The following is a 21,712-nucleotide window of genomic DNA, read 5'->3' as shown; positions in this document are numbered from 1 at the left end:
GCATGAACAACATTTTGCCTTGGGTTCGAATCCTGATGGTGACGAGTTTTTTTTTTCTACTTTTACTAAATATGCATGTTCAATAATTATGTTGATCTGTTCGTAAAATATATAGATTTGTTCATTCTTTCGAAAAAGATAATTTTCTGTTGAACTTGACTATATATATATATATATAGGGGGCCGCTCCAATGAGACCCCCTAATTTTAGTGAGATCTAGGGCACGATCTGGTGCGTTTATTTTATCAATCCTATGGCTGATATTGTATCTGGAGGGTGATTTTTTTTCGCAGGGTTCGAATCCTGGAGGGAGCAGAATATTTTAAATTTTGTTATTCATCAGTATATACTGCATTATTCATCAGTATATACGGCTCTGTTCATCACTATATATGTCTTATTCATTACGAATTTTTTAAATTTTATTTTTCATCAGTATATACATCTTGTTCATTAGATATACATTTTGTTCATTAGTATTATATGTCTTATTCATTGTCCTAGTGTTTCACGAAAAATATGGGGTCTCACTGGAGCGCGCCCCTATATATATATATATATATATATATATATATATATATATATATGGGTGGACTACCGTGAGAGCACATCTTAAAATAAGAAATAAGAGCAATTTCTAATGTATGAATTTTATGTAGAACGCGTATGAATACTCTGTATAAATGTATGAATTGTGAAAAATAAATTTTGCTACCTTTGAGATTCGAACTCAGGATCATAAATCCATCCAACAACATTACAAATCAACCGTAAATCTTGATTATCTAAGGGCTGAAAATGATTCTTATTTTATATCTTAAGAAATGCTCTTATTTTAGCCATTCCCTATATATATATATATATGTAAGGTTAGAATATAGTGAGAATGCTATTGATACGTTCTACAAAAATATTTATTTTCTACTTTTAAACACGATTTCACCATAAATATTTATTTATTTACTCTATTTTTTTATATTCATAATACACTCATCTAATATTTTTTAAAATTTATGTCACCTAAAATGATGAACATTTAAAAGGGACCTAGGGGACCGTATGAAATTGCACCTCACGAAGCAATATAGAATAATAATATAGGTGACTTATCAGACTCATATTAATGCTATTCTAAAATGCCCTATCTCACGCTCGAACAGCCGCAATTATAAATCAAAATAATTGATTATTAATTACTTCCTTTGTTTCACGAAACTTGAACAATATTTCTTTTAAAGTTGTTTCACAAAGTTTGAGCATTTTTTTTATATGATAAATTTTCTTTTTATTTATCTTTTCACTTTTAACTTCTTAAAATCCGTGCCAAAAAAATTTATTCAAGCTTCGCGAGACGATGAAATTGGTATTAACTAGAATTGTAATAATAATTTAGTATTTTCTTTATTAAAATTTAGATTTATTAATAATACTTGGACTTGGATGAGGACGAATGCACAAATTGTGACTCCATAAAGAATTATACGGACTCATATTCAAAATCTTATATATATACATGTCATCAAGTTATTCTACTATATTCTCCATCAGTCCCAATTCAGTAGTCCACAAGGCATAGACACATATACTAAAAAAATAAATAATTTATAATAAAATAGGAGAGAGAAAGTAATTCTTTTAAAAATATATTTATCCAAAAAATAGAATAGATGAATAAACAAGAGATAATTATTTGTGAGACACAATTATATTTGATGTAAATAATGAATTATGTAAATATATTTGTTATATCTTAATTTTTTATTTTAAAAAATGAAAATAAGACGTTCAGATAAAAATACATGGTCTATTATAGTACACCCTCCATTCCGCTCCAAATGTCTCCTTTCTTTTGGGCACGAAGATTAAGAAACGTGTATAAAATAGATAAAGTGTGTATAAAGTATATAAAGTGGGTTGATGAAAATTGTTTAAATATTAAATATAGAGAGAAAATGTATTGCCAAAAAAAGAAAATGAAACATTTGGAGTGGAACAATCCAAAATAAAAAAATGAGATATTTGGAGCAGGAGAAAAGGAGTATCAAACTACTTTTGTTCCGTACATTTTTAAGACAGACTTTGAAAGCTGAATAAATAAAAGTGCTAGTACTTGCTAAGCAGGGACAAAAGGAGCGGGGCCATTGGGCTATACTAGGATTTTGAGAAAAAAATAGGTATTCTATAGATTATATATTTAATATTTTAAAAATTAAATATATTACTCATTAGTTAATAAAATTTAATTCAACAAATTATATCTTTATATTAATTATTTCCTTCATCCCACCGAGCTTGAGTCGTATTTCTTTTTGAGTTGTCCCATCGAACTTGAGTCGTTTTCTTTTTTAGCAAAATATAGGCAATTTGAAATACTAATTAACAAAACAAATTGCACCCCTTATTTTTATTCGCGGTGCTTCTCTTTTCTGATTGGCGATTTTGCCTGGGGAAGAGGCTCGCCAAAAGTTTCCGTGGCTGGGGATGTCTGCAGGCCGCGATGCGATTTTTTTCCTGCAAACCCTAGAAGGGTTGCGGGTCGTGAATCTCGAAATTAGGGTCGCAATAGAGAGGGATTATGTGGTGTTGGATTTTTGGTGTGGGGGGGGGGGGGGCGATGGGTTTTGAGGGGTTTTGTGGTGGTGGTTGCTGCGGCTTGCCTTGGTGGCGGAGAATTCCACAATGGCGGTAGGGATTGGGTGGGGTGGGGTGGGGTGGGGTGGGGTGGCGGTGGGGGGGAGATCGGTGGAGGATTCTCGAGGGGGAGGGGCGGTAATAACACTTATTATTCCATGGTTTTTAGTGTTCATATGATGTCAATTTTATAAGAAATATGGATAGTTGTTTTGTGCTTAAGTTGTTTTATCTTGTGAAATATATTACTTGCTTGTACTTTGTTGAATTTTACAGAAATATGGAGGTTGAATTTAGACGAGTGGTCTTAATGAAAGTTGTAGATCGTCTCGATACGAGTTCGTGGGCACAAACAGATCGCAAATTGGAGTTCGAACGAGAAAGATATGGCCGAAACAATAAAGTCGTGCATCAGTGAATAGTGTTCGACGGGATTTTCGAAAATTTTCGGATTTTCTCAGTATTTTCAAGTTCTATACTGTATTTATCTCATGTGCCTATATATAGGTCTTTTTCCTGACCTATTAGACATCTCTCTACCTCTTTTCACCTCTTTCATATTTTCTTTATTTTAGACTTTGCTTTCATAGATTATATTTCTTTTCCTGCAAGATTGAAGACTTCAACATTCAAGCTATTATTCAGATTTCTTTCCAGGTTTTATCAATTTTATTTATTTTTATTGCTATCTTATTTATTATGTTTTTGATTTATTTTCTGATGTCTGACTAGTTTATTTATCTGAATCTAGGGTTTCTACACAGTTGATTAAATATGTGTTTTTAATTTATTGATATCAATTTGCCCTCTAACTTGTGATTCATGATTCATGGTACTTGATTTCTTGTGAATTACCTGATCAATAATTTACATGTCTAGCTGTTCAGTTTGAGTCTTGAATATGATAATTGTTCAGCCGATTCAAGAATGCATGATATAGTTTTGCCTTGAGTCTTGAATGTGATAGGTGGCTATAGGAAATTATTTTTTGTGTGCTATTTGGAGTTAATTTATTCATTTGAGTCTTGAATGCGACAAGGGGTTTATTAATCTACTTTCATAGTTGTTCGTTAGAGAAGATTATTAATAATATAGTGATCTTTCATCAGGGCCGGATTAAACTTGGTAATTGAATCAATATGTTGAATGCATGTGTTTGATTAACGATCGTACATCCTTAAGGTCAGAGTCTTTTATTATTTGATTTATTCTCCTGCTTTATTTGCTTTATTTTTATTTTAGTTTTATTTCATTCATCATATTTGTGATTGTCTGAATATTGCTAGAGTTTTATTAGAATTACTTAGAGTGATTTCGTTTATCAGTCCATGTGAATACGATACTCGATTATTGTTTATTTGCTACAACTATATTGTGTTAGTTGCGATTTTTGTTGCTATAAAAATAGTGATTAGGCGGTGAATGCTTCTGTGGCGGCGGTAGGGATTGGGTACGTCGGGTGGTGTGGCGGTGGGGGGAGGATTGGTGGTGGAGGGTTCCCGGAGGGGAGGGGCGGTGGATGCTTCTGTGGCAGCGGTAGAGATTGGATGGCGTGGTATGGCAGTGTTTAATTAATTTAAATTTTATATTAAAAAATAATTAAAATAATTAATTATATAGATAACTACTTAATCATAAATTTATAAATATATTTACATAACTAAACAATAGCTCCTTAATTCTCGTGCCCAAACGAAATGCTTCAAGCTCGACGGGACGGAGGGAGTAATAATTATAATATCATTTTTTATTAAATTAAATTAATTTATTTGATTAGATCTATATGCTTCTATAATTACTATAATTATTATAATTGTATTAATTGATTAAAGTGCGTTTAATTCTTCAAGATGTGAATATTAAGACATATTAGAGAATTAAATTGAGTTATGAATAATTAATTGATGGTCTATTATAGATATAGCTTTCACAAAAAAATTATTGTTTTTACCTTGTTAATTCGTTATTTTTTATTTTTCTTTGATGGATTGCTTTTATAACAAATGTCCTATATATGTTGTGTCGGCTTTGGCTTCATTAGTTGATTTTTTTATTGTTGTAACATAATTAATAAAAGATTATGATAGTATTAGAAGTACTACTATTAATTAATTTCTAACTTTATTTTAAAATTCTAATTATTGTCTTTTAACATTATTAATTGGACCTCTGATAATTTTTTCTGGCTACGTCACTGTTTCTAATAATACGTCAAACTGGTGATCATTCAGTATTTACTACTCCCTCCGTCCCATGAAGCATGATCCATTTCTTTTTGGCACGAGAATTAAGAAATTGATATTTTGTATGTTAAGTGTGGTATGTGAAAAAGTAAAAAGGTGAATAAAGAACAAATTTTTTGCCATTTTTTAAAACAGATCAAGCTTCGTGGGACAAACTAAAAAGGAAATTGGGTCATGCTTCGTGTGAGGGAGGGATTATGAATTTAACACCACCTTCATATTTTAGTTTTAATGTTTTGAATTTGTTGTTACTACTAGTACTATTAGCATTAATTATTTTGAGGTTGTATGACGACGTCTAGAAGAATGAGTGGAGTAAATATTCAGATATAGTATCCGGTCATTCTTTTGAATACTTTATTCATTAATTTATTCGTCAAATTAACTGGGTGAAAAAGAAGATTTGTTGAAGTCCTTAAAAATAGTAGTAATACAAAATTTCTTACTCGACATACATCAAGCAAATCACAGAGACAGAAATTAATATGAAAAAAGAAAAAGAAATGGTTTTTGCAAGATGTTAAGCGCTAGGTTAAAAACAACATTTCTTTTGCAGAGGGCACCTAGTTAGGCGATGAAATGTTCAAGAAACTCAAATAATTAAAATTAAATAAGGTCATTTTTAATTGTTACGATATTATAATGCTTTCATCATGAATTGGTGAGAGCTTTTATATTGTTTTGACATTTGACCATTTCGGAATCATCAACCTGTCTTTGTTGGACTGTACGTGGCTTTGCTTTGGGTGGTTGTGAACCCCAAATTGGTCTGCATATAAGTAACGCTATCAGTCAAAATCGGCAACATATCAATAATAATGTAATAAGATTAGGGTACAGTGAGAATGCTATTTTTTAATAGTGCATAAATTAATTATAGTGTTCAATAAGTTGTTTTAAGAATAACAGAATTTAATTAATAGATAAAATTTTCGCCCCCTCTAAATAAATATGAGGGCTATATGATTTGAAAATCTAACATTATAGCTTCATTCTCATTTCTCATCATCTCTCTATATATATGAAATTACACGTATAGAAATTAAAATGAAAAGGGATTTATGAACATATCAAATTTAATTGGTCAAATATATTGTTTTAGTTCGATAATATCTCTTGTTGTCAAGTTTATCCCTAATAAATCAATAATTAATGTAATCTCATACTTGACAAAATAAGACATTTTCAAATTTATCGAGAGGCCAAGTTCTGGTACTGCGCTGCGCCAATTCATGTGTAGGCATATCCTTCCTAGCACCAAGATGTATGGCAAAATCAGACATTACACGTCGCCAAAATATTGACATTTTATTTGCATGACTTGTTTGAAAAATAAAATTAAAAAATATTTAAAAATGAAAAGTGTGTGATTTCTAATCATTTCAGATTCTCTGCTTAATTCTATACAACACATCACTTATATGTGTGTTGAGTTGAGCCTACACCAGTACTACAGCAGTTAATGTTTGAAGTCAAAATTTTTGAATTTAGATTACGTACCCTGATACAATTTTACCATATTTTTTTTTCTACTAGTGACATGAGGTGTGGTAGTTATTATGTATGTCATAAAAATTAGTGACATTGATGATGTAGCTAATCACTAATAATTACACTTTCAAATGCCACTAATTTTTATGATCAAGTCTCATGTCACTAATAAAAATATTTTTTGTAGTGTTTATATTTTTTTAATAATTTATTCAATAAAATAAAATTCAAATTGATGTCGTTTAGGCCGACAAGGATGTCGCACCTAAAACTGCTGGCCAACTTGGCACTTTGAAATCGATCTTGAAATATGTTTGAAGTGTTAATTTTATATTTGACTTATGATAATACAAATAGATATATATATCCCCCCTAAATGTTGTAAGATGCATTTTTTCCGTACATTCAAATACACGATGCATCCAGCTTAGTTGAAATAGGACATTTTTGCCTATTAACACAATTTTAAATATAATTACTAATCTTTAACTAAAAATTAATAAACTTTATTTAGGAATTGAAGAATTCTAATCGAATTAACTTAATTAGAACGGATGCACATTTTTTTTTTGTCATGTTGAAATTAATTGAATAGTTACTTGCGCATAATAAATTTTCATCCTTTACAGTAAGCTGCAGAAATGCATATATATTTCTTGAAGTTGGTAGACTGTGATTTGTAGAAGAATTCAACACATGAAAAGGGACTCAAAATTTGCAATTTCTTTATAAAACCGTAAAATACAATTTGTAAATATACAGTGATGGGATTAATTGGAGGTAGGTACCAAAATTGGGGAAAAGTAATGATTTAAATTGGGTTAAAATTGGGAAGAAAGAAACGGTGGCGCAAGTGGTCCATATATATATAACAAGTGATGGAAGAGACACGAGTGGTCTAAAATGTCAATTATGTTGGTCTTCGACAACTCTTTTCACAGCTTCTCGGAAACCAGACTCGTCAAATTCATCATCTCCCTGCACACAAAACTAAATCAATCAACAATCACACACACATATATATAGTGTGTGTGTGGAGTTCAATACATCATCAAATTCAATAACTAATTATGCATGGGACAAATTGAGATTCATTTCCGGGTAACTTCGTAATTAAAGCATATATATATTTTTCACACTAATACAATTAATATATATGGATGATTTACATCTTAAACGAAGGTACATATAAAAAAAAGTCATGTGACATATATACATTTTTAAACATTAAAATAATACTCTCTCCATCCCATAAGAATGTATTACTTGGGGGGGGACAACACGAGTTTTAAGAAATATTTAGTAGGTTATGTATTAAGTGAAAAAAAGATCTCACCATGTAAAAATAAATGGTTATGGTTGAATTGAGTGTGCTGTCATGTATAAGTGATTGTGGTTAAAAAGAAAAAATTAGATTATGTTCCAAAATAAACGTGATATATTTATATGAAATGGACGAAATTGAAAAAAGTGATAGATTCTTATATACTAGCATTTGCACCCCGTGCAATGCACGAGAAATATTTTTATATTTCTAAATTTATATAAAATTGATATCAACTCAATATCATATTTATAAATATAATAAAAATTAACTTTAATTAGTTAGATATATTTTATTTGAATTAACTTTAATTAGCTTTCTCAATTTAATTAACCTGCATGGATTTTATTTTATGCTCAATACACCTGATATATATATATATATATATATCTTTTAGATATGGAAATTGATTAATAATTTAGAAAAAAAAATAAGAATGAATGAAAATTGAAGAAAATTAAAATAGAGTGATTATACAACGCCATGTAGGATAGTATTTATTTTGCTATTATATATATATATATATATATATATATATATATATATATATATATATAGATAGATTGAGCATAGGCATGTATTTTATTTATTATTCCTAACCTTCGTATTAAAAATATTTTCAAATTTCAAATTGATTTAAAATCAATTTGAAATTGAGAACTCCGATCCTTTTTTTAGTATAGTATATAGATGGGACAAAGAGTACAATTTGAGTATTGGTTCTAATTTTTTTTTTTTTAATATAGTATAGATGGGACAAAGAGTAGCTCTTACATGCATGTTGAGTAACCAAATACAATTTGAGTATTGGTTCTAAAAAACTTACATTTTGAGTAGGTATATATAAATAGTCGAAAGCATGCAGGCATGAATGAGTATATATATAGGTGCAGAATGAATTAATTGTTACCTCAACTCCGAGTCTCATGATGACGGCGTGAACTGCAACTGATCCCAACATCCTCGTATTCGATTCCACCGACCTCAAACTCACACTGCGCTGCCCTCTCAAGAACTCAACCAGCCTAGCAACCAAATCCAACAAGCTAGAATATTCTCCTCTCACTCTCAAGTCCAGGAATCTTGCTTCCGACGACGACAGTGAAACCTGCGCGATCTCCACACTAATCCTTCCGCCGCCGGACGAAGAACTCCCCGCTTCGTCTGCGCCACTTTCTGATTTCTGTATGGAGTTAATCTGCGATTCAAGAAGCAGATTCCGCTTGGCCAGCTCCGCCACCTGGGACTTCAACGAGCTCAGATACTCGGTGGTGCTGCTCAGCACAGACGCCTTATCCTTCTGTATCAAGATAACGACTCATGAGATTTCAAAGGATTATTTTATTGGAAGATCGATAATGCATGTGGATTAGGTACCTTGGATCCAGGAGGGAGGAAGGATCTGAGTATCTGGAAGCTGTCGTTGAGCTTCTCGCGGCGCTTTCTCTCGGAGATCATGTGGTGCAGCTGCGTAGCGGTGGGCTGGTTTCCTTGAATTTCATGTCTGCTTCTGAGGCTCAGCTTTCTGAAAAACGAAACGGCTCTTTTGAACCTGCTATGGTTCTGAGGCGTGGAGGCGAACCGCGGCGCCAAGTTGGCTTGGTACCTTCTGAATGCGGTGGGAATGTGTTTGTGCTGAGAGGTAGAGGAGGTTGAAGGAGAGGAGAGCACGGCTAGAATGGCTTTCGTCATTGCGGCGTCTTCGCTCTCGATTGAGGGGAACTGCGCGTTCCGGAATTGGCTGAGGATCTGTATGGTTTGGTCGTGCGGGGGAATTGATGAAGAGGAGATGAGGGTTTGTTGTGGGAGGAAGGCAGCGGCGGCGGTGGTGGTGGTGGTGGGAATGTTGAAGAGATAAGGCGGGTACTCGGGGCTGTCGACTGAGAGTGACAGCAGAGATGAAGAAGAAGATGAAGGTGGTTGATTTGGATCCTTGTGATGAGGGAAATGGATTCGGATTAAGTTTTTCATCTCCGTTTCCACGTCTACCTGAAATTAATTCATTTCATAATGTTCGTTAATGTTGTTTTGATCTTATAATATAATCAACAATTACCTGAGGATTATCTGACGACATTCCAAGCTCAATTTCTCCGGTGGCGCATCCCATGAGAACAATCGTCTATGATATATATAGATGTTCAAAATGATTAATTCCTTGTAAATAATGCTACCGATTTATAATGATGAAGAAGAACAAACCTTAATTCCTGCTTCCTGGATTAATCAACGAAAAGGCAATAGTATGGATTAATTTTTGTTCTTCTTAATTAATTTATAATGTATGAAGAGAAAAGACTAACTTGGTAGAACTGAAGCTGGAAATCACTGGAAACTAGGCCGTGAAATTCATGCGATTGTAGCTTCATGTAGGGATTACTGCTCGCGAAAGCAATCCCCGGGATTAGCCTGATGATGATCATCAAATTAAATTAACTCAACAAATTAAACATTAATGTCATATTTGATTATTAAAAAAAAGTATATACCCGGAATCGGGATAGGTGGATGATTCTCGATATACATGAAAAAGGCGCCTAGCAAGGCTTCCATGCGATGTGCTTGTTTCATGGAAGATTCCATCCAACCCCTTCAAACAGCTGCAGACATAGCTACATACATGTTTATGCATGCACTCACAAAAAATTAACTCCAAGAGAAAGACTGACTACTCACTTGTATGGTGGAGGTACATAACACCTGAGGCAGATGTAGACACACCCAAAAGCTTGCATCATTTGCTTGAGGAAGGCGGCGCGATCACCATTCTCAAGGTGAAAAATGGAGTCCATAGCTGCTTAATTAGGAAGACAGAATTCTAGATACATTCATCCATGGAAAGAGAAGTACAAGTATGCATACTAGTAGACCAGAGGTGATGGATGATGAGTGGGATTAATGGAGGGAAGATTTGAAAAGTATGTGATGGGGTTGGTGGTGTGGTGAGGATGGTTTTAATGCTGTCCAATTTTAAATTAATCTAATCAACTCAGGTGTGAAGATGAATCACTAAAAAAAGTAATGAGAAAAGTTTGTGATTATATTATTCAGCAATGAAAAGGAAGCAGAGCATGAAAAGTATTGGAGAGGTGGGGGTAGATTTGGAATGAAGAAGAAAGGGGGAAGAGGAGAAAAGTATTGGTCAAAGTCCATTTTTTGAATTGTTTCAAGGTAGGATGCCACAGTGGTCCTATTCTTTCTTCTTCTTCTTCTTCTTCTTCTTTTTTGCTCTATTAATATAAAATTTGCAACTTATGGAAAAAATGATTTAATACAAGTTAGTGTTTGCATGTGTTTTTCTAAATATTCATAGCCATTTTCCATACCAGCTTAGATCCCCTATTGTTAATTTGTACAATATCGATCTTCTATGGCATTTGTGAATAATTGACATCGATCTCCCAATTTAAGGGTGTATATATTGTCTTTATATAAACCTAGATTCTAAATGTTTAGAAGTGCTACATATGGTTCATCCATAAATGTAATAGGAGATGTGTCACAAATTAACTACAAAGAATCTTAAATATATATAGATGTGTTTCGGATCAAGCTCCCATATATGAGGTTGACCACCAAAATACTACAATCTTCTATTTGATCAAATTTGTTGTGTTTTGAGATTAATTAGTTCTTTATTGATTTTTTATACTGGATTAGCAGAGATTGGATTCCAAGATTAGTTTGGTCAACTTTGTCGTCAAAAAATTTAAACTGTAAATCATTAATTTGATTCACTCGACATTTTGGGGTTCGGATGAAAAGTAACTGATGAGTTTTTTTTTTTGAAATTAAAAGTAATTGATGAGTTAAATGGTTAAATAACATATTCTTGTATTTACAAAGTTTCATGTATTAATTACATAGTCAGTTATATACATTTCGAGGAATTATTTTAATAAATATATACACTAAGTCTTAGCGTGAGACCAATTATTTTTTGAATGTCTCTTAATTACAAGGTCATTTTTAAGATCACTAATAGAGGTGACTTGCATTCGCACATAAAAAGAAATTATTTTAATAAATATTTTTTTGTGAGTGTAACTTTATATTTTATTTTATTTTCTAGTAATATTTATCATTTTAATATACTTTTAATGAATTATATATTGGATATTTTTTGAAAATTATAAATAAAACTCATAAAATTGAAAAAAAAAACGCATCTATTTTTAATATAAAAAATTAATTAATTAAGCATCATCTAATTTTTTCCATCATTGGAAAAAAACGACAAAAAAGAAGATTGATACCAAATTCATGTTTATTTATCATTTTTACATAATTAAATTTTAATTCCAAGGATCTTAGCAAAATTCAACTTCTAATAAACTATTAAATAACTCCTTTTTATTGTAATTCTAAATAGTTGATTTTACATAATAAAATGAAAAGTTCTAATGGATCTACTACTTAAATCATTATTAAAATATAAAACAAAAATATGATATATTTTAGATTTATTATATGTGTAAGATAGTATTAAATTACACAATTAATCTATAATTATATATATAAGGGATATAATAGGTAAATTAAATTTTATAAAATAAGGCACTTTTATAATAGCTAATAGATTAACTTATACTACTGCTATCAAAAATGTCAAAATTAGTTAGTAAAATATTTTTTAGCAAAAAATATTTTTATTGCAAAGGCACATCCATCTATATACAATCAAATGCGTTCCACGAGTACATGTAAAATCTAAGATGGAAAATTATAGTAAAAGAATGTTTTGTATTTCACATATTCTGCTATTATAAAAAGTAAAAGAAGTGTTAATTGCCTATAAATATATGAATTATATCCAAATTTTTATTTTTAACAAAATCTATTTTTTAGGTAAAGAAATACATATATTTTTTTTAAAATTGATCTGAGCCCTATGATGCACGGATTCTTCAAAAATTAGCATGTACGGCCGTGGGGGATGAATCCAACAATCACGGAAGTGACGTCAGTCACGTCAGGATCGACGGGCACTAGCAACCTGAGACCACAAGTAACGTTAGAGCCCTCTGAAGAGCACCGGTGGGGGTGTCGATGGAAGGGCCTCCGACGCTCAAGTCAGTAAACAATAGTAAAAAATCGTATTAAAAGCAATTGAAAGTAAATGAAATAGTGAATCGGATCGATTTGGTCGACGGAGTTGAAGGCGATTGAACAATGAACGAGGGCCGTTGGGTCGTCCCGGTTGATCTAATCACCGGAAAACCTAAGGCTGGGAGTGTGGAGGCAGAATAGTGCTAGAGAATGTGTTGAAATGCGAATGATCGTAAGTATCAGTATGAATGTTAATGACGGCGTCCCCCCAGGTGTTAATGAAGTAGTATTTATAGGTTATGGACCGGCAAGGAGGCGACTAGGGTTAGGGTTTGTTGGAATGTTCTTTGAAACCCTAGCGGTTCCGATTTTCCAGGACACGATCTTCCGCGACTTTCGTTTGACCTAGTCACCCATGTTTGACTAGGTTTTCGTAAGCTTATAATCCAGTTTGTGTACTTTCGTGTTGAGATATTTACTATGGCACTGCTACTAAAGCAGATGGATCGCGCCTGTGCCAGAGCAGAGGGATCGCGTCGCTGCCAAAGCAGAGGGATCCCGCCTCTGCCCGAGCAGAGGGATCATGTCGCTGCCAGAGCAGAAGGATCGCGCCTCTGCCAGAGCAGAGGGATCATGTTGCTGCCAGAGCAGAGGGATCACGCCTCTGCCAGAGCAGAAGGATCATTTTGCTGATTCCTCTGGTGAGGATTTCGCTGATTCCTTTGGCGAGGCTTTCGCTGAATCCTCTGGCGAGGACTTCGCTGATTCCTCTGGCGAGGACTTCGCTGATTCCTCTGGCGAGGCGCCAGAGGAATCGCGGCGAGCAGGGAAGTCGCCCCGAGCAGAGAATTCGCGGCGAGCAGGGAAATCGCCCCAAGCAGAGAATTCGTCGATTCCTCTGGCGATGATTTCGCTGACCTCTGGTCAGTCGGATTTTATCCACTACAACGGCGAATCGGATTCTTTTAGGGTGCGATTCTCTCGGATTCTCGTCGGATTCGCAATCGATTCGCCACCTGGCGTATCTTTTAAAACAATTTATAAAAATAAACTGGATTTGCAAATTCCATAGGCGAAATTCACGTATCTCGTGCACGAAAGGCCTACACAAGGTTATTTTGATAATTTTATTTTCAGTTATGACTTATATATTGGACTAATAATATTTGAATCATTATATTGTTGCTCAATTAACTTATATAATTGAAAATGCTTAACTTTTGGGTAAAATAAAATGTAAAATACATATAATTAAGTTAAGAAAATTTAAATTGTATATATTTTATAAGCATTATATATCATAAAATTTTAATAATTAGATGTATCCTTGCCGAATCGCACCCTATAATTTTTAAAAACCCGTATCGTATCGCCCTCGCATCTGCACCTCCGTACCTATTCAACATAGTCTGAGCCTTTTGAAGTTATCTTTCTAATGATATTTACATTGTTGGATTTTGGTCACCGACACTACTAGAAAAACGCTCATAGATAACGGATTTTATCCGTTATCTATGAGCAAAAAAACTGTTGTGTATAGTAGTGTTATCTATGATACGTATCATAGACAACGGTTTAAAAACCGTTATGTATGTGAGAATAGATAACGGTACGAGACGCTCATACATAACGGTATGAAACCGTTATCTATAATGATTATACATAACGGTTTATACCGTTATGTATGAGGATTTTTCCGTTATGTTTTGTATTTTTTTTGTTTTTTTTCCTATCATAGTTAACAGTTTTTTTTCTATACATAACGGTATGAAACCGTTATCTATAATGATTATACATAACGGTTTATACCGTTATGTATGAGGATTTTTTCGTTATGTTTTGTATTTTTTTGTTTTTTTTCCTATCATAGTTAACAGTTTTTTTTCTATACATAACGGTATGAAACCGTTATCTATAATGCTTATACATAACGATTTATTACCGTTATGTATGAGGATTTTTCCGTTATGTTTTGTATTTTTTTTGTTTTTTTTCTATCATAGTTAACAGTTTTTTTTACTTTTTATAACGGTTTTTACCGTTATCTTTGATAGAAATACATAACGATTTTTTTTGTACTTTTTATACTGTTATGTATTTCAACTACAACTAGCATATTTAATATTTTTTCTCGATTTTTATGTTATTTATCTCAAGAAATAAATAAATAACTTTAAAACAACAAAATGATAAAATCACCAATAACAATATTATATATCATCCAAAATATTCATACATTACCATCCAAATGAACCAAGTATCAAGTACATATGATCATTGCATATTTCGATTCAAAATTGAAAGTACCAACTATCTTATAGCTAAAACAAAAATCTATCATATTATGTGTTCTAGCACCAAGTCCTCATGAACTAGTTGACCTACTATGATGAATTTGCAGCAACTAACTTAGGAGAGAACCCGACACACAAGCTCAACCTGCCAATAGAAAAATAATCCAAATAAAATATGTGAAATAAAAGAAAACTGGACAAGAAAAAGATAACAAACAATATGTTGACTTTTGTTTCACACTACATCATGAATCACATTAGACGGTAAAGGCAAGAAAACATTTCTTTCAAAGTGTCATTCATGACTCCCCGTTCCCTGCAACTTCAAGCAGCAGCAGCAATTAGATTTCCTTTACAAGATCCAAAATTGCAACAGCAAAACCAAGGCAAAATCAGTTTCTTGCCCTGAATTTTAAAGTTTATGTTGCTAAAACAAAATGTAAAAGTTCAGGGGCTTCATAAAACTGAAAAAAACTAAGGGTCTAGTGAACAGTTCAGCCAAAATACTTCTTAATAAGCTCCTTAGAATTAACAGAGAACATCAAGCAAAAACTAGAGTATATGCAGCAAATGTTACAGAAAGCAGAAAGGCAAAGAGATCAGAGATGGGTATATCCTAACTGCGTACAGACACATAGCTCAGCTAACCAGATTGCATACAGGACAGGAGTTAGCAAAAAAATGAGAAGCAACCCTAGATATGTCTTATTCAGTACTCCCTACTATTTAAAACAAGTAGTCTCAAAGAAGTCTTGCTTTCTTTCTTTTTTTGGCAAACAAGTGTAGTTATACAATTTCTACCAAACTTTTTTTTCTTTTCTTAATTTCCCATTTATCTCCATTAAAGTAATTTGTAAACATGTAAAGTGAGATTTTTTTTGAACAGGATAGAGTATATACCAGCTAAAGGATGTCAAGAATAAAACCTTTAACCTTACCTTCACTCGAAGATAGAAGAGACGAGGCTTGATCAATCTCGAGACTCTGATTATCATATGCTGTTTCTGGTACTTCTCCCGACATAGAGCAAATGGATTTAACAGGCTTGCCATCTTTCTGGCACAATTCACAAACATAAGACCGATTTATTTCCTGCAAATATTAGTTGCAAACTTTAAATTAGATCCTCCTTAAGCAAAAGTATTTGAAAGCAACGAAATACACAGTTACAATGTGAGTGGAACATACCCGACAATGATCACAGACTAACACAAGCATCCTACAGTGAGTACACCGGCAACGTGAAGTGTAGTTATCAAATGACACGCCACAGAGGAGGCAAGTTCCCAACACAATAGGATCTAAGCTCCCAACAGAAACCCTGAAAGCAGAAATCCATAAGAGTACCTTGTAATCAAATTGATGTCTTAACGGACAGTCATATGTTGCCTAAACCAGACTAAATCTGTTGAATCCTGCAAAAAATAGCAGTATTTGCAGATAAAACTGACATGATCTTCCCAAGCTGTGCAATGCAGAAATACGAAAGGCAACAAAAAAATCATGCTAAATGGAAGTAAATTAGATATATGAAAGCGTACCGATGGTCAAAAACAAAATTTTTTCCTTTGAAGAAGCCTCCATCTGGGAATTGTTCCATATATCTTTGGATTCCACCATATAACTGAAAAACAGTCACACCATGAGTAACATCAGCATTCTTGATCCTAACATAGTTTCATGATTTTCATCCCTCAGGGAAAATTTGATTTAGTATTCTCACAATCAGGCTTACACAGGAAGGATAACACAAACAACATAACCAACAGCAGCCATGTAAGCACTAGAAGTTCCCATTACCAAGGAAAACCAACCAAAAACTTTAAGGCAATATAATAAAATGTCTTGAAAATGTACGATATTGATATTTTATCAAACAAAATTGACTTATCCAAATTAGCTTTGTACCTCAAATGACAAAAAACGGTAGATAATCTCGTTATATGGGTTTACAGGAAAATTCGTTTCTGGAATTGATTTTCTACTAAATGCAATGTGGGCAATGCTCCCGGCATATAAAGCTTACACATAATACTTCATCTTCCTCATGATGCCAGATAATGCAAGAGCTTCCTCAACAACAAAAAGCTGTTGCACCATGGCAAAGGACAAGAAGACTTTTCTACAAGGTAACTAGACATAGGTAATTCTGGTGCATAACTTATAAATCCAAATGGGCCATTTTCGATTTATTCAATATTGTGGAAACCAAAAGTGCCCATTTAGCTTCTCAAAAAAGGTAATTCCTGTTGTCATTCTTCTAGTGTATGAACTCAAGTGCTAGTGCCCAAGCAATTAACAGATCAGTTTAATAATGCAATGTATTATCATGATATGTATAAGAGAATAAAAAGATAAATTCACTTTATCCAATTCAAAACTGGTGGTTTCTTCAATTGGAGCTAGTACTACTTTTTCTTGCTATGATGGTAATTAAGGAAAGTCAACACAAAACAGAAAAGAACGGGTCAAATATAAGTAGCTGCATTTCCTACTCAGAGGAGCTCACCTGAAAAACATTTTCAAAACCAGCACCTTTAGATCTGATATAGGCTGATGCCATCTCACATCTAATTCCTCCAGTACAGTACCTTTAAATGCCAATAAACAAACAATCGAGATCCTCAAAAATGAGTTTGCCAATATAATCGAGGATCATGACGTAGCAAAAAATTGAAATACCCCATAATCACAGATTCACAGCAGTTCAGTGCAATTACGAGGATACACACAAGGAGATCAGGGAGTCGTACAAAAGGCTAACTAGAAGACAACAATGAATGATACTCCTGATATTCCAAACCATAGAGATTAATATGGTGGTAAAAGATCATAAAATATATTAGCCAAGTACCATCAATGAGAAGTTAATCATACTGAGGATAAGAAAGGGTGAAATTCTTTTTATAGAAAATGAGGGAAAGGAAAGGAAGGATTTAAAGGGAGAATGTTTTTTATCCCTCATTTTCTTGTGATAAATTTACAACCCAAGTGACCGCACCCTTACTGATAGCTGCAAAACCATCTACTCAGCAACAGCAAGATGGACATGCACCATGCAGTTAGTTAGAAAAGACAAGGATACAGTGTATGTAGAGATACACTGGAAGGTAAAGCAGGCAACAATGTCAAAGAAGCTTAAAAGTAGAAACCACAACTGACATCTGCTCAACTGGAATCAAAGAGCTAGAATCTAGTACATTACTGGTACAGCACAAGTACTCACATAAGGATATTATTCCCCCGCAATTGCTCGGAATTGTCATCAATCCATGAGGGCAAGTCACTATACTGCCTGATCGCTGGATCCAATGTTTTGATATCTGGAGCATGAAACTTGCCTATTCTCGTCTCGTACAAGTTTCTTGCATCTAACAGTATCAGTTCCTTGTTGGAGCCACTACTTAACTCTTGACATTCACCTGGGAAAATAACAAGAAATTCAATAGTAGAAGACTTGGCAACAAGAGCAGTATAATGTCAACAATAAATGAAAGCTCAAAGTACACAAACCAATAAAGAGAGAATACCAGCATTCTGAAGAACAGAGTGAAATTCAGCTGCCGAGAGATGTCTCCCAGCATTTGAAATCTCCGGAGACTTCAACAAGGGATGAGAGCTTAACGTCACCAATTCCTATGGACAGTATGATAGCCTGTTTCAGCTTGAATGTGAGGGAACGAAAGCAGATGCCTTCTGCAATCCCAATTGATTTAGATATAGTGAAACACGGAACAACCTAGGAAGTTTACTACTGTCTAGAAACAGAAAGACCCAACCAGTTCATACTTTTGCCTTTGAAGTCCCTATAGTGGGACCTGCTGCAACAACATGCTCATGACTCATCCTCATTCAAATAAATAATATCAGGCGAATTAAGTTGAGGCCAACCTTGACTATCCGGATACAATTTAATCCATAACAATGAAACAGATTACAAGAGTCTGATGATAGAAAAACAATTTATCTTATAACACAAATAAAGGTAGAAATATACATTCAGAGATAAATGATAAGTATGAAACACTGATACGTCCTGAAAATCGTCCAAAATGAGAACAAGGACACAAAAATTATAAGAGATGCTACAAGCACACAGCCAACATCTATCCAGATGCCTCTCCCTTCAAAGCATCAGAATCAGCCTGGTGTAGAGCTCCCACTGTAAGGACCTAAGAGTAACTTTTCAGCTATATGAAGCTTACAATCAATGTCAAATAAAGGGGAAAGAAACAAGCATAATTGCCTTTTGATTATCAAACAGTTAGCTGTGCAAAGAGTTTCGAATAAGTAACTAGAAGTAACAACAAACACCCAATTCATTGATGAGATTAACTGAAACAAGAAAACAAAGCAACATTCACATACTTCTTTTCAGAAAGCAGTGTTCAATATTCTCAATTCAGAATAACCAAGAACAAAAAGATGAGATGAACTGAAACAAGAAAAAAAAACTAGCGAAAATTCAAGCCATAAATCCCTAAAATTCGAGTCCAAAATGCCCTAAAATTTGCTACCTTATGCACTCTTCAATTTCATTTAGTTGTTACCTGAAGAATGAGGGCGACTGTTGTCGGAGTCAGAGGCCAGGGGCAGTGGTGGTGCGATTGGAGCGGTGGTGGGCGCTGAGCCGACGACGGAGGTTGCTCTGCCCAAATTCAAAAATTACGCAAAGATAGAAATACATATAGAAAATGGAGAGAGAGAGAGAGTATACCGTGGTGGTGGAAGCGAAAGAGAGGTGATGGGGATGGGGGGGCGACGCCAGGCTGGAGAAGGTGGCGGCTAGCGGCTGCTTGCCGGAGACAAAGGCGGCACAGAGAGGAGGTAGAGAGAGGGAGAAGGGCTTTAGGTAGGAGAATTATCAACCTCATCCGCTCTCGATTGCAAATCGGAGAATTAGGGCTTTCCCCCTTTCCTGCCTCGATTATGTGGAGTTGAGAAGAGAACCGGCCGTAGAACACCATCGGCTCGCCGATCCTCGGACCACCAGCAACGATGGGCGGGCTCTAGGTCACGTAGCTCGCCGGTCTCCCTGAGATGGCGACGGCTGCGTTGTACCGAACAGAGAAGAACTAGGGCTCGACCAATCGAACAGAGAAGAACTAGGGCGCGGGGCAGCAGCGAGGGTGGGCGGCGACGGGCCGGCGTGGGGCAGCGGCGCCGGCGGCGGAGTCGAGAGGGGAGAGAGAGAGTCGAGAGACAGGGAGGAGACAGGGAGAGAGGACGAACTAGGGCTGGTAGTTTTGGGGTTAATTTCTAAATTTTCTAAATAAAATCTATTCCTTTTTTTTCTTTTTTCTTTTTTCTCTTTTTTCACTTTTAATATTCAATTTTTGGTATTTAGATTTCTAATTTATATTTTATATAAGTGTTACTTAATGATAAAACAAAAAAAATGTTATGATTTTTTTATTTTTTGAAATCTATATCTAGGAATAAATTCAAATTTTAGGATAAACAATTTATTTGTTATTTTTAATATAATATAATATAATATAATTTTTAAAAAATTAATAAAAAAAAATTATACATAACAATTTTTATAGACGCTCATACATAACGGTTCAAAAACCGTTGTAAATGACTCTTATACATAACGGTTCTTTAACGTTATGAATAAACCATTATAAAAGATGGTCATAGATAACGGTGGCACAACGGTTTTGTAATACCGTTATGTATGCAACTAATAGATAACGCAAAAACATAACGCATTTGTTCAAACCGTTATCTATGCATATAGACAACATTACATAGATAACGGATTTTTCCAAAACCGTTATCTATTCCTAAAAGTGCGCTCATACATAACGGTTTTTGAAAGAAACCGTTATCTATTCACTGTTATGTATGTAAACTTTTGTAGTAGTGCGATAGTTGTCGAAAAATGGCATGAAAATTGATGTTATAAAACTTTATATTTTTTTTTCTTATTTTCGATCATTTTTTGTGATAAAAAAAACCCAAACTATCATCAAGAGGTTTCCAACAGAAAATTTGATTGTCCATTTGCCCATTGTACTTCAAACAATCAAATTATTAACCAATAAACTTTTAAACTCATGTCAAATTTCAAAATATTTAAAATTTATATATTTTTTAACAAAAAAATAGATCAGGTAGGAAACTAAAAATTGAATAAAGTTCACGTATTTATTTGCGCACTTAACCCTAACAAAAAAACAAACAAAACAAGCGCATGGAGAACAAAATGAAACACGGCAATTGAGGTGCATTCTTAATGCAATTAAGCACAATCGCGTGCATTTCATGTGCATACTTAAATCCAAAATAAATTTAAAATTGATATTAATTGTATTAATCTATATCTCTATCTATACTAATAGAAAACGAGCGTTAGGTATAACATATGGATTATCTATTTTACCCCTATTACATATTTCATTATAAGGTTATTTTACATGTTATATATTTATAGAAATACATTAATTCATTAGATATTACATTCAATCTATATGATATATATATATATATATGTGTGTGTGTGTGTGTGTGCGCTATTGATGAGGCTTATAATAAATATATTTATTCAATAAATTATACTCCCTCCGTCCCAGCTTAAATGTCCTGTTTCTTTTCGGCACGGAGATTAAGATATGTGTATAAAGTAGAGAAAGTGGGTTGGTGGAAATTATTTAAATATTAAGTATAGAGA

The 21,712-nt window shown here is 33.7% G+C and overlaps 2 protein-coding genes across 3 annotated transcripts; both read right to left on the bottom strand.

Annotated features, from left to right (window-relative positions):
- Positions 1-7,071: 7,071 nt before the first annotated feature.
- Positions 7,072-10,657, bottom strand: LOC130986629 (putative transcription factor bHLH041). 2 transcript variants are annotated; one of them, XM_057910091.1, is made up of 8 exons: positions 10,367-10,657; positions 10,180-10,290; positions 9,994-10,099; positions 9,893-9,907; positions 9,747-9,812; positions 9,068-9,679; positions 8,601-8,990; positions 7,072-7,344 (listed from the first exon to the last, which is right to left on the bottom strand). In XM_057910091.1, exons 1-8 carry the CDS (start codon positions 10,480-10,482, stop codon positions 7,273-7,275), a joined length of 1,488 nt encoding a protein of 495 aa, XP_057766074.1. In that variant the 5' UTR covers positions 10,483-10,657; the 3' UTR covers positions 7,072-7,272. The 2 variants fall into 2 exon arrangements, with proteins under 2 accessions (XP_057766074.1, XP_057766083.1); XM_057910100.1 differs by lacking the exon at positions 9,893-9,907 and having other exon boundaries at positions 10,367-10,656.
- A 5,279-nt stretch (positions 10,658-15,936) lies between these two features.
- On the bottom strand, positions 15,937-18,879 carry LOC131008863 (rhodanese-like domain-containing protein 6). Its single transcript, XM_057935963.1, has 7 exons — positions 18,823-18,879; positions 18,564-18,669; positions 18,260-18,455; positions 17,543-17,624; positions 16,575-16,657; positions 16,222-16,354; positions 15,937-16,125 (listed from the first exon to the last, which is right to left on the bottom strand). Exons 1-7 carry the CDS (start codon positions 18,877-18,879, stop codon positions 15,937-15,939), a joined length of 846 nt encoding a protein of 281 aa, XP_057791946.1.
- Between the last annotated feature and the right edge of the window lie 2,833 nt (positions 18,880-21,712).

Source organism: Salvia miltiorrhiza, chromosome 1 (genome assembly GCF_028751815.1).
Source record: "Salvia miltiorrhiza cultivar Shanhuang (shh) chromosome 1, IMPLAD_Smil_shh, whole genome shotgun sequence".
Classification (NCBI taxonomy): domain Eukaryota; kingdom Viridiplantae; phylum Streptophyta; class Magnoliopsida; order Lamiales; family Lamiaceae; genus Salvia; species Salvia miltiorrhiza.
The sequence above is the reverse complement of the archived record's forward strand: the minus strand, read 5'-3'. Positions and strand labels throughout refer to the sequence as shown.